The 12,551-nt window shown below is 37.9% G+C and overlaps 1 protein-coding gene across 1 annotated transcript in view; it reads left to right on the top strand.

Moving 5' to 3' along the window:
• The window catches only part of LOC140943833 (lymphotoxin-alpha-like), a 5,502-nt gene extending 1,050 nt beyond the window's left edge, over positions 1-4,452 (top strand). The window contains exons 2-4 of the mRNA XM_073392946.1: positions 1-35; positions 1,365-1,437; positions 3,990-4,452. The exon at positions 1-35 is cut by the window's left edge and continues 59 nt beyond it. Of these exons, the coding sequence (XP_073249047.1) occupies positions 1-35; positions 1,365-1,437; positions 3,990-4,348 (467 nt within the window). The 3' untranslated portion in view covers positions 4,349-4,452. The remainder of the gene's footprint in view (positions 36-1,364; positions 1,438-3,989) is intronic.
• The last annotated feature ends 8,099 nt before the right edge of the window (positions 4,453-12,551 follow it).

Below are 12,551 nucleotides of genomic sequence, written 5' to 3'. Positions count from 1 at the left end.
TGTCTTGCCTTTTGGCTGCAGTCTCAGCTCAGATCGTAAGTAAATGTAGGGTTCATACAATTCACTTCGTCCTAACAACCGCGTGCCATATTTCTAAAAAGTCCTGATAAATATGAAGTTTTCCATACTTTGTCCTGAATTCAAATCCTGCAAAGAAGCAAATGATTCACCCAATCGAACGCGTAATGTCGATATCAAGCCTAGCGCTGAGTTCTTCTTACGATAAACAGGATATTGTTTGATCCAGTGACGTCATGAGCGAACAGTAACCCGGCCGAGGATCAGAGTTTTAAGTCTGGGGAAAATAGCGTACAAAGCACACGGCTATCAGCTACGGCCTGGGCTCAAAAGTGTATCCCAGCAACAAGAAGCACATGCCCCCTTAACAAAGATATTGCTCCATTCATGCAGAGTCTTTCTCCAATACGCCAAAATCGAACAAGTGAAAGAAAGGCTCTTCTGGCATGGGGCGTTCAGTAGCGCGAAGGCTTTTTTTCAGTTCGATAACAGCAGAGGCAGTTCTTACTCTTCTCCCACACTCACAAGTCGCACCTCCAATGAGAGATCAGTGCTCTATCCATAACCTGAAAACCGTTCTTTTAAAATTTTATGTACTTGTTAAGCTTAGAAACTGCAATCCAGTGGTGTGGGTTTAAATAGCACCTTTTTCGAGAAATGTTGATCAAAAGTGCCGCGTTCAATTCCTCGCTTCCAAATAACCATACGTCACAACTTTTTACCTGGTTAATGTGTTCCTTTCCAATATTTAAAAATGATTTGAACTTACGAAGTGGTGTCATCATATAATTACCTTGAATATAAGGTGATCCGGGTTTGGGCAAATGAAGTTTCGACAATCTCTGCAGTAGTCGTCAACTTTAACCCTTCAAGTCCCGGCGGTGAGTGACCAGCATCAATTTTCTCTCAACAGTATCAATAAATAAACAAGAGGAAATGCAGTGAGAATTATTGAAATAATAACGTAAGGGAGAATTGTATGATCTTTTGTCAAATTCTCTCAATTAAGTCTTTAAGCAAATGTACGGAAATCAACAACAACAACAACAATAAGCTTTATTTGCATGACCATAACAAAGTATTAGAGTATTGCAAAAGCTACTTGAAATTAATCATTGATTCCTTGTAAATTAAATATTTAAAATAATTTGAAACTTATTAATCATTGTTTATTTCTAACCATCAGTAGGAATAATTATTCCGGAAATCGGTTTGAAGAATTTAAATGTACTAGATATTTGGGCTAAAAGGGTTAAAAATCAATCCCTTCCATGGATAAAGATAATTAAAAGAGTTTTTTTTACAAGTATCTTTCATTAATTATCGTAACATTGATCCTTTAAAAGGAGGAAACTGTGCCACCATCAGCTCACATCGAAGGCGGTGATCCAAGACCTGTGGACTATCCTGAAGATAAAGGTGCCTTACTTACAAAATTACTTCCAAACTAATTACTAACTAACTAGTTTGGCGTTATAATTTCACCTCCGGCTCCATGTAATAGCGCAACATCCATCCGGAATTCCTATTCTTTTTTTCTGCGTTTAATTCGGTGCCAGACTTTCAGTCAATCAAAATATAGATGGTTTTCACTGTGACGTCATCAAATTGTAAAGTCCAAATAGCGAAGTTTTACGAATTCTTATTTACACTAGGTTGAAGATAAACAAAAAGTAAATCTTTGTACAAGTTTCCGTTTCCTTTGCATGTTTCGTTTCGCAAATACAGCAATTTTAACTTCCGAGTTTTCACAGTGCGTGACACCAGAATAGGAATGCTGTCTCGTTGAAAAAAAGTCTCTCCTCTTGATTTTCAGCAGTATAACCATTTCAAGTATTAGAAGATATGTTTATGTGTACGTATATGCTAGTTCTCGAGTGAAAATAAAGAGCTTTTATAGAAAAAGTGAACTCCAGATGTTTTTATTAGATGTCTCTCCTCTTGATTTTCAGCAGTATAACCATTTCAAGTATTAGAAGATATGTTTATGTGTACGTATATGCTAGTTCTCGAGTGAAAATAAAGAGCTTTTATAGAAAAAGTGAACTCCAGATGTTTTTGTTGATTTCCGGCGGCCATATTGGTGAACCAAAACGGTGCACCAATATGGCGTCTCCATACAAAGCTCTACAAAGGTGCGTGAAACGTTTCGGCAAATAACTCAGAAACTATGGGCCACAAAGACCTGAGACTTGGACAAATTGTTTATATATTGGTCTTTTACAACATTTCATTTTCTTGGCTTCTTCCACTGGACGGTTTCCAATTTAATTTTTTGTTGCGTGACAGTGAAAACGATCTATAACCTTCCGCGCGTCGAAGAGCTTTTAAATGTGAAGTGGTTAGTACAGAGCGTTTTCACAAGGTGTCACGGAGACCATATTGGTGTTCCAAAACAATGAAACCGAGGCCATGTTGGTGTTTTAAACCAATCCCGTGGGAGTTGAACTCTTTAGTCATGTAAACGCTTTCTTTTGCTCCATTCAATTTACATAGGTTCTGGTCACGTGAGTGAAAAGACTCTATACGGATTTAGTACATAAGACATTGACAAGACGAATGAACCCGGAGGGGTACTCAACAGAGTTTGATACGGGGAGGCTCCACCCCGAGGTTTAACCCCCTACCCTAATATACCATACCATATACATATCTATCAAGAATTTTGCATCCCTTTTAACTGCTGTTAATCACTGTCTTTTAAATATCAATAAATAAAAAACAGTTCGTTTTCGCGCCTCAGCTATAAAATGCATCTGTTAGCCCTTTTTAGCCTTTTTCAAAAACCGAAATAACAGTTTTCACTACTGAATGTACCCTTTCATATATTTCAACTAGTGAAATCCCTACCCTTTCATATACCGGAAGCTGGAAAAAGTTAGCCCCCTTTGGAACAGAGCTTCCCCATTTATAGGCCCGTAGGGAGTACCCCCGGGGGAAAAAATTTTGGTTCAGTAGGTCTGCGAGAAAACGACTGAGAGAGAAAGAGAAATGAACCCTGACAAATTTGGCATGAGGTTGGTCTAGCTGGAGTGGCCAAATATTAAGACTGAATATCTGCCACACACAGAGCTTCTTTCATTCGGCTTATCTATAAAATAGAATTTAATTAGATACTTAACTTTATACTCTTTTACTTTTCTATCCCTCAGCGCCACGTTTTGCGATGGACAAAACTTCATTTAACTTTTGACGGTTTTCCTAGACAAATCCTACAGCTTGCGTCAGCTGCTGAAGAGGCGGACGCTTTAATTTGCGAATAATAATTCCTTAAAAATTGTTTCACACTAGAATTTATTTGCTTCAGATCCGGCTCTGCTTCTCGGTATGATTGGTTTTGTTAGGCACGGAGATAAAGTTTTGTTTTTTTGCTTCCCGCGCGTTTACGCAGCTTTTCTTCCCTCTCGCCAAACAAATCGCTGGCTACTCATTCTGGCACACGGGATACGTGACTTTTGACTGTTGTTGTTCATGGTCAGCGTAAGCATTATGACATACTCCGTCCATAAAATAATATCGAACATTTATAAAAACATTGAAGGAAAGGGGTCAGGAACCGGAGAAAGGAATATCAAACATTAAAATCGTGGCAACTCGTTGGATGGTCGTGATGATGTAAAACATAAGTATGTCGCTACATGAGAGCCTTTTTTTACTAACAGTTTAATTTTGCATAAACACACCGAAAAGTATTTGATGATTCAATGGCCATCATATAGAAATGAATGAAATAATAAGAGTGAAAATCCATGAAGTAATCAATTGCTATGACAATCATTACCATGGAAACTAACACTTTCCACAACAGGATAGGCTTTAGAGAGACCAATTCTCATTGATTGGTCAATTTTTGAAGACTGTTCCTGTTTTTGGCTGAAAGGCCTCTTATTCCCGTAAATATTGAAAAAGGAAAACCGTGAGTTTCCAAAGAAAGAATAAGATTCCTATGGTTTTTCTTCGCTTTTTTTCAGTAATTGCCTCCTGGAACCCAAACCATCCCAAAAGCCACCTGAAAAACGGGTTTACCTTCGATGGTTCTCATTTGATTGTACCTGCAGGTGGCCTATACTATATATATGTACAGTTATACTTCAATGCTGAGCCCCAAGCTACCATGAATCGTGTGGGTGTGTTCACTGACCAGAGCCTTTTGCTGATGATCCATAAGTCCATGGAACCCAACACGGAGGAAACAGCGACGGCAGGAGGGGTCTTTCAACTGAATAAAGGGCAGAGAGTGTTTGTGAAACCTCTCAAGGGCCTTGGCTCCGTAAAAATGTGGCTTGGACCAAATCACACGTATTTTGGCTTGTTTAAGATTAGCTATTAAACAGCTGTTGTTGTTCATTTTCAAATACAGTTATATAATGTATTAAATTCCAATGTGATGTCGAGACGTAAAAAATAAACATATCTTCTGACTCTTCCTTAGAATCTTTTTTCTTGACTTTTCTTATTTTCAAATGCTCCGTGACTATTACCTTTGGCTCTTACCTGAGTAGCTGGCGCTATGGGCTAGAAACAACGAGCAACCAATTTCAACCATTTTTTTTTGTCTTTTCTCTCATCGTTTTTGCAGCTTTTCTTCCCGGTCGCTAAACAAATCGCTAGCTACTCATTCTGGTACAAGGGATACGTGACTTTTGACTGTTGTTGTTCATTGTCACCGTAAGCAGTATGACATACCGCGTCCATAAAATATTATAGAACATGTGCAAAAAAACATTGAAGAAACATTAAGATCGTGCAACTCGTTCGGCGGTTGTGATGATGTAAAACATAAGTATGTTGCTATATGAAAGCCTTTTTTTACTAACAGTTTTGTCAAAACGTACCGAAGAGTATTTACTGCTTCAACGGCCGTCATAAAAATGAATAAAATAATAAGATTGAATATCAATGAACGTAATCAGTTGCTATGACACTTACATGTATTACCATCGAAACTAACACTTTCTCTTCAGAGAGACCAGTTCTCATTGACTGGTCAATTTTTTCCACCATGATGACCATGGAGAGAGAGAGATAAAAAAGCTTTTTTTTTTGTCTTTGTGTTAGCGTCACATTTTATTTTATGTCGTCAATTGGGGCGTTAAGCTTCTGTGGGAAACTTTCTCTGTGATGATGCGGCGTCGTGATGATGCGTATTACCATACATCAAACTCGATGGATGATCCGATGCGATCATCATTATTCACTGGAAGACTCCTCTTTTCGTCGTGATGACACTGTGAGTTAAAGAATGGTATGTTGGTTGTAATTTTAGAATTTCTCTAAAATAAAGTCAAACCCCGTCAATACAGACACTGAGGCCATAGGATCGAGGGATCCATGTCGAGGGTCGAGGGTAGCAGATTTTTCCCATTTTTTTAATGAAAAAAGGAAAAAAAAAAGAAGAAAGAAAAAGAAGGAAAGAAACAAAATCTAAAGTAAAATAAACGAAGAATAGAAAAAATAATAGGATTTTTACGAGTCCCACTTTAAATCTGTTAAGTGTTAAGGGGTGGGGGTGAGTTAAGATAGTAAAATAGCACATAGACATCCTTCCCAAAACAAACCAAATACCTTTAGAACTCACATAAGCCCATATTTGATTATAAATATACTTAGACTTCCCGTGTTACTGTATTATTACCACAAAAACAAAAAAGATCCACAAAAGCGAAATAAACTGTTTCACAACATGGGAGTGTCATCCAACTGTCGAGAAATCTCCTTGGCTACCTCTGGCTATCTCTGGACAATAAAATTTGGCTTCAGTAACACTTAAGTTCATTTATCAAATTTGTCTCCCGACGAAAAATGTTGATTAGAAAAAATGTTTTCTGTTTTCTGTTTTGAAATCTAATGGCATTTTGCAATATCAAGGATGTAGAGCTGGTCGTCAAAAGATCCCAGTAAGTATTTCTTACCGTCCTGATAAAAGTCACTCATACAAAAATTCAATTTCTCGGTCACTTGTCCATGTTCCTATTGTCTCTGTCGAAAACCCGGATGAGTTTCTTTACTCGAATTACTCGAATCCATGGGTCTACAACAGCATGCATGTTGTCACTCTATGAATCAGAACATACCTTGGATTTAATTACTACTTGACCATGTGATTCGGTTCTTTTAAGTGTTCCTGTGTCCGACTACTTTCTTTCTTATGATTGATCGTTATTATGTATCCTTACAGTGAGTAAACCGACCCCTCCGACTAAATCAATATCTCACAGGAAAATCAAAGCTATTGATTTACAAGTATTATGTTCGAATTATGTTATGAAATGTCCTCAATCATAACTATGCCAGGACAGTCCTAACACGCTGAACGACCTTGTGGAATGTTACATTCCAACTCTGGCTTCTATCATTCATCGTCAAGCCCCATTACTGACCAAGAAATTTACAGCCAGTTCTCTTATGACTTGGTTCAATAATGACATTAAGAAAGCACGTAGGGAGAGACGGCAAGCGGAAATAAGAAGGCGTCGTACTCGTAACGCCTCTGATCTTAAAGGAAATTTAAAGAAAGGAAGAATCACACAACGCATCTGATGACCAAGGCAGGTCGTGAGTTTCTCAAGGACTTTATTGATAGGAACAGTTCTAATCAGAAGGATCTATTCTTGGCTACAAAAGAGGCTCTTAAAACAAGATCATGAGGTTCCTTTTCCACTGTTTAAGGATAAACTGACATTTGCTAATCAGATGGGAAGTTTCGTTGTTGAGAAGAATAAAACGATTCATTTAAAGCTTGGTGGATTATCGTCAACGGACTACCCTAAAAAAAATAAACCAAATTTACTTGTGCGAGGGAAATAGACAGAAGAAACTTACCTCCACTGCGCTGTCTACGGATTCATAAACAGCCGCCATCTTGAGTTTTGCATGTTTTCTCGACCCAGTCTTTTTTCAGTCTCGCCCAATTCGTTTCCACCAACCAACAGGCCGTTAGAAGATGGATGATCGGTAAGTGTGAGTTGAATATTAATAATTTTAATCCTTTCTGACTGAAGAACTCGACATCATCGAGATTATCAGTGAAGATGATGAAAATGACCCCCCCGCCCCAACCTCCCGCGACAAAAACAGTGAATTCCTGGGTTCCGCGCTTGCATCATTTGTGATGATGGTAGCTCAAATTTCATAAAATCATTCAATGGATGTAGAATTAATACCAAGAAACCGACGGCAGGAGACGGAGCCTAATTTGGAAGTAGTCATCTCGCCTAGAAGTCCCTGGGCCTCAATCTCTTACGTACAGGATCGACACGTACTGGGCACGACGTTAGGTTGCAATAATAACGACTGGGTCCAGGAATAAGCACGATGGCGGCTGTTTATCGCGTAGGAACACAGGTCAGAGGTTTGATGTATTCTCGTTCCCCCGGTAAAATTGAATTTGATTGGTATTTAATCTTATATTTAGGGTGTTCTGTAGGGGTACTCTGCAGGTTAGTCCGCGGAGTGGGGTCAGTGGGGAATCCGCGGACATGGGGTCAGTGTTTTTGACTCACTCGTCTCGTAATCTTGTTTTTTTTCCCATAGTTTCCCGTATCTTTCTTTAAGTTTTATGAAAACTGGTTTCAGCAAATCCCAAGGGATGAAAAAAGCTTTGCTATCATTGGACAGCACTTGTCTAATCTAGTCAATGCGGTCTCAAGGAAAATACACAAACATAAGGGATGCCCTTGGCATCCCTTAAAAACATCCTTCATTGAACTACAAAAACGGTCAGTGTAAAACGCAGACTGCAGACTGCAGACTGCAGACTGCGGACCGGGGGTAAAATGCAGACTGAGTGTAAAATGAAGACTGCAGACTGAGAGTAAAACGCAGGCTGGGGTAAAATGCAGAATAAAGACTGTAGACATTTTAAAACCTTTTTGCTCCCTCTTCTCCAAATCGGTGAAATAGCTGGCCGGTATCAGTTACACACTTCGCTTCCTAGTCGAAGTGCATTGCACATTCACTAGAAGTTTCAATGAACATCCGAACAGCTTACGTCTGCGTACCTTGATTTGAAATACTTTCATAGAAGGTCATCCAAATTTGCTGCAGAACATCTTTCTAATTTACTCCCTTTTTTATCGCCATATTCTTCCTGTACAGTATTTTGGGTCAGCAGCTTTCATTTAAGCGTAAACATCGTGGTATTGCACCAATTCACGGTCCCTGGTCACGTATATCGAAAACTTCGCATCTAAAGTTGAAGCGTGAAGTCTCTCGGACGGGAAAAAAAGTTCAAGATTGCGATTATGTTTTCGGGTCGTCGATGACGTTCCAGAGAAGAGAGGAATGGATTTGTAAAAGCAGATGTCGTCAAGTAAGTGTTCGTTTACATGTATTTGCGGGATTTTTCTGCCCTTAAACCCTTCCACGACTACAGTTTATGCTGGGGCTGCATTTTACCCCAGCCTGCGTTTTACTCTTAGTCTGCAGTCTGCATTTTACACACAGTCTGCATTTTACCCCTGGTCCGCAGTCTGCAGTCCGCAGTCCGCAGTCTTCGTTTTACACTGACTGACTACAAAAATAAGGAACTTCACTTATGTAGTGGTTTATCAACAATGCTACAAATTCTTAATCTTTCAATGGCATCTAAAAAAATTGTCATCCCCCTTCCTGCTTTCAGAACTTTCTACCATCTCCCCTTTTTCCTTCAAAAAATTTTAACTGACCCGCCAAAATCCTCTTAATACACATTGAATGCAGCCTTATAAAAACGCAAATTTATTTCTCAAAACCACTTAATGGATGATTTACAAAGTACTTTCCTTATATTATCTGGTCATGGTGTATTCGAATTCGCCGGTCACTAATCAGTAATTATAACATAACAAAAGTAAATCGCGCGCATTGATTGGTCAGCTAGCCACTACCATTTGCCCGTGGGTGCACGCCAAGAAACTGAGCCAGCGCGGTAAAATTTAGGCAAATTCAAAAAATCTCCTCTCCTGACGGTAAAATACACCAGTGAAATGCACAGATGAAAAGTGGAAGTTGAAGAAAATACTATGCCGTCGTTTTGAAGGAAAAAATACAAAAGATCAAGCGACAAATTTGCCCTGGATGAATTAATCACTGTTTTCCTCGAGGCAAGAATCGGCTGAAGGAAAATCGAGCGAGCTAAGATTTAAGGTACATTTTGTGTGTTTTTTTATAGAAGACAAAGTCTGTTTGAAACGTACATTTATCAATTAGCATTGTGTTATTGACTTTTTGGTCAAGCTGATGCTAAATTCAAGCAAACATTTTAGGAAACATGCTCAAATTCGAGTCAGCTTTGTTGTGAAGTTTTCATCGCATCGATTAAAAATTTTAGTTGAGTTTAAACGGGCACATTACGATGGAATAAGCGAATTTCATTTGAGTACAGAAACATTTGGGTTCTCAAATAAATTTTTCAAAAAATAACTTCTGTGTGTATTATTTTGTTCCTCAGTGTTCATTCATAACAGTCGTTTAGTGGACGGTCGAAAAACAACAGCTTCATGATCAGCGCCGGCTGTGTGTCGGCGAATTTCAGTTGCAACTTTGACTTTCATAGCTAGATTTCCCCAGACAGATTTCGATACAAAGCTAGTTAATTTCTTTTAAAATTAGTGTTACCTGTTATTCTAAAGGAATTACAGTCAAATTTTCTCATTTCTACTTTACGTTTATTTCAAAAATTGTCACATAAATAAGCTTGATAATTATTTCATTTACTTTAGTTTTAGCTTATTTTTTAGAGTCTTTTTATATGGTGTTTATAGTTGCAGCTATAGTTTTCCCTCAAAGTTTTTACCCTAATATTAAGAACAAGTAGACAGATGCCATTCAGAATAACAACGAAAAACGTTTTGCAATTTACCTGAAGACGGAGAACGGTTGATTCAGCGAAAGAAAAACTGAAAGGGAAAAATAATTTTGTTCTCTTTTGATTATGTTATAAAAGAAATGGTATTTGATTATGTTATAAAAGAAATGTTGCAGCTGTGCAACCATGGAGTTATGGATGCACTTGGGAGGTTTGCTAAGCACTCAAGAAGTTAGAGTCGCACAACTCTTACGCTTCTTTCATGCTTAGCAACCTCCCGCGTGCATCCATAACTCCATGGTTGCACGCTACACGTTTACCATTTCTTAAATCTGAGAACATTCCTCCCGCTACAAAGTATCCAAGTATTCACACTTTCGGATTTAGCTTAAACGGCAAAGCGATTAGGGTACCCGGCAAAATTACCTGATTCATCAAGGGCTTGAAAAGATCTTATTTAAATGATGGACGTTAATGACGTCAGTAAACAAAAATAAAATCACTGTTGCACGACTACCAGTTCTTCGGATATGTTAAAAGTAAAAAAAAACTTGAAAAATGTTCCCTGTTTTGGTTCATCTTTTATTTACTTGCGTTGTTTACATACATACATGTACATAATACATTACTTACATATATGACCACTGTAGTCATGTATAATCATGTAACGTTTCTTAATTACAATGTAATTCCTAGAAAGAGTTACTACTGTTTTATGACAAACTTCAGCAGCTATCTATATGTAGAGTTTCTACGGCTGGCAAGTTAATAAGACTCTACTACACATAACCTGAATGTCAAATGCTGCTGTATAAGTTGAAATACTCATGACTATTAGGGTGTGGACACTCAAACCGCGACACTTGCTAGAAGTTTGTTCAATCACCAAGTTTTCTAAGAACAAAAGATTTTCAATTTTTTTTTGCAAACGGGCCAATAAAATTCCAGGTTCAACTATGCAACCGTTGTAAACTTTAAAACCCGTTGAACTTACCTAAACCCTCAGGAACTCGGAGAAATCAAATTCACTTATATCATTGGTCCGTTTGAAAAAAAAAAAAAAGAAAAAATTGAAACGTTGTGATCGGACAAGCTTCTTCCAAGTGTCCTGGTTTGAGCGTCAGCACTGTGAGTTCAGTCTTGATTAAAATCAAAGACGAAAGGGAAACAGTGTGAATAAACAAAGGGTTCAAAAGGCGTATCAGGGATTTCGTGAGATGCGAAATTCATTACGTGAGAACTTGCGGGCAATACATCACAAATTCGGGCACCAGAGGGGGAAATCATTCTGCCGCCATTTCCACGAGATTCGCTTGTGGCGAGAGGCAATATATCTGTGTATCCATACCGTCGTTCAAGCTCTTGCAAGTTGAACTTGTACGTGTATTTTTGACCTCTAATCTTGGTCAAAACCTTCTTATGGTAGTAATAACGCAGTGCCCGACTAAATTTCTGGTAGGTCATGTTTCTTCGGCCATTCCTTTCGCCCCAAAGCTGTGCCACGTGGTCGGGGCGTATGATAACGAACTGCCCGTCAGTCCCCACCCAGGACATGATTGTAGACATATAAGGGTTTGACAAAATGTCAAGAATGAACTGAAAGAGCTGGGGCCTGGTTTTCAATGTATTCTCCAACAAATCTAAAAAAGGAAGGAAAATGGTTAAATAAGTTGTTTCCTTGTTTTCTTTTTTTTTTCTATCATGCATCTAGTTTTAATTTTATGCAGTTTCGCGGAGAAGGGATGGCCACAATTTTGCTCCAATCTTTACACGTGGACTGTTTGTTTTTTAATTGTGCTTCAAGAAAGTTTCTAAAATTTACTTTGAGCAACATACGTGAAATTTGGTTTAAAAAGGTGTAAACTAGCAATTACTTTTAAAAGAAATTTAATTTTTAACCTTTCTTTTATAATAGTGTTTCCCGTATACCATAAAAACTCAGTCTTCTTTATATAGACAGAAAAGCTGTATTTTTCAAACACTTTATATTTTTAATTCTTTTCACGGCAATCCGGAAAATTACTATATTATGAAAAATTCTGAAAGAACTTACCACTTTCGAAATGACAGCTGGCATTAGGAACAAGCAAGTATTCAAAATTTGCGTCCGTTTTCCAAACAAAACTCATCTTTTTTTTTTACCGGAAGCGTTCATACAACAAATAGCAAATCCTCTGGCTGAACAGATATTTATGATCGTAACATCGATATATATCGTATTTGATACCAATGCTATCTTGTTCTGACCAATCAAAAAACATAATTCCTTAGAAACATAACGTCCATCTGACGTCATAGAATAAACTGTTTTCTTCAAAGTGATGATCAGGGACAATTCAGCCAATCAATGAGAAGCGGTGTCTTTGAAGTTTAAGTTGTGTTAAATGCTGATGTATGGCTACCATGGAGACTAATGAAACGTTTGGTTATATTTCCTCCTTATTATTCGTTCGCATGGAAACGATAAAGGCATCAACTACTTCTCGCAGTGTTTTGGAAAGTTGTTGTAATGAAATTTAAGGTTTCCATAGCAACGTGAAAATGTTTATAACATCATAGTTTTCCTGTTGTGTCTTGTCTCCTTGGAACCTGTTATAACATTTTTCATCTCAGGAGGGTCCTACCAACTGAAACTGAAAACTGACTATTTTTATTGTTATTGTTATTATTATTTTTTGCTTTTTGAACCAATATAATATTATTGTGAAGATTTTGCTACACAGAGTGAGAAAGGAGTAGAAATTAA

Source organism: Porites lutea, chromosome 7, assembly GCF_958299795.1.
Source record: "Porites lutea chromosome 7, jaPorLute2.1, whole genome shotgun sequence".
In the NCBI taxonomy this organism is placed as follows: Eukaryota; Metazoa; Cnidaria; class Anthozoa; order Scleractinia; family Poritidae; genus Porites; species Porites lutea.
Note: the sequence above shows the minus strand (reverse complement) of the source record. Positions and strands in the feature narration are given on the sequence as shown.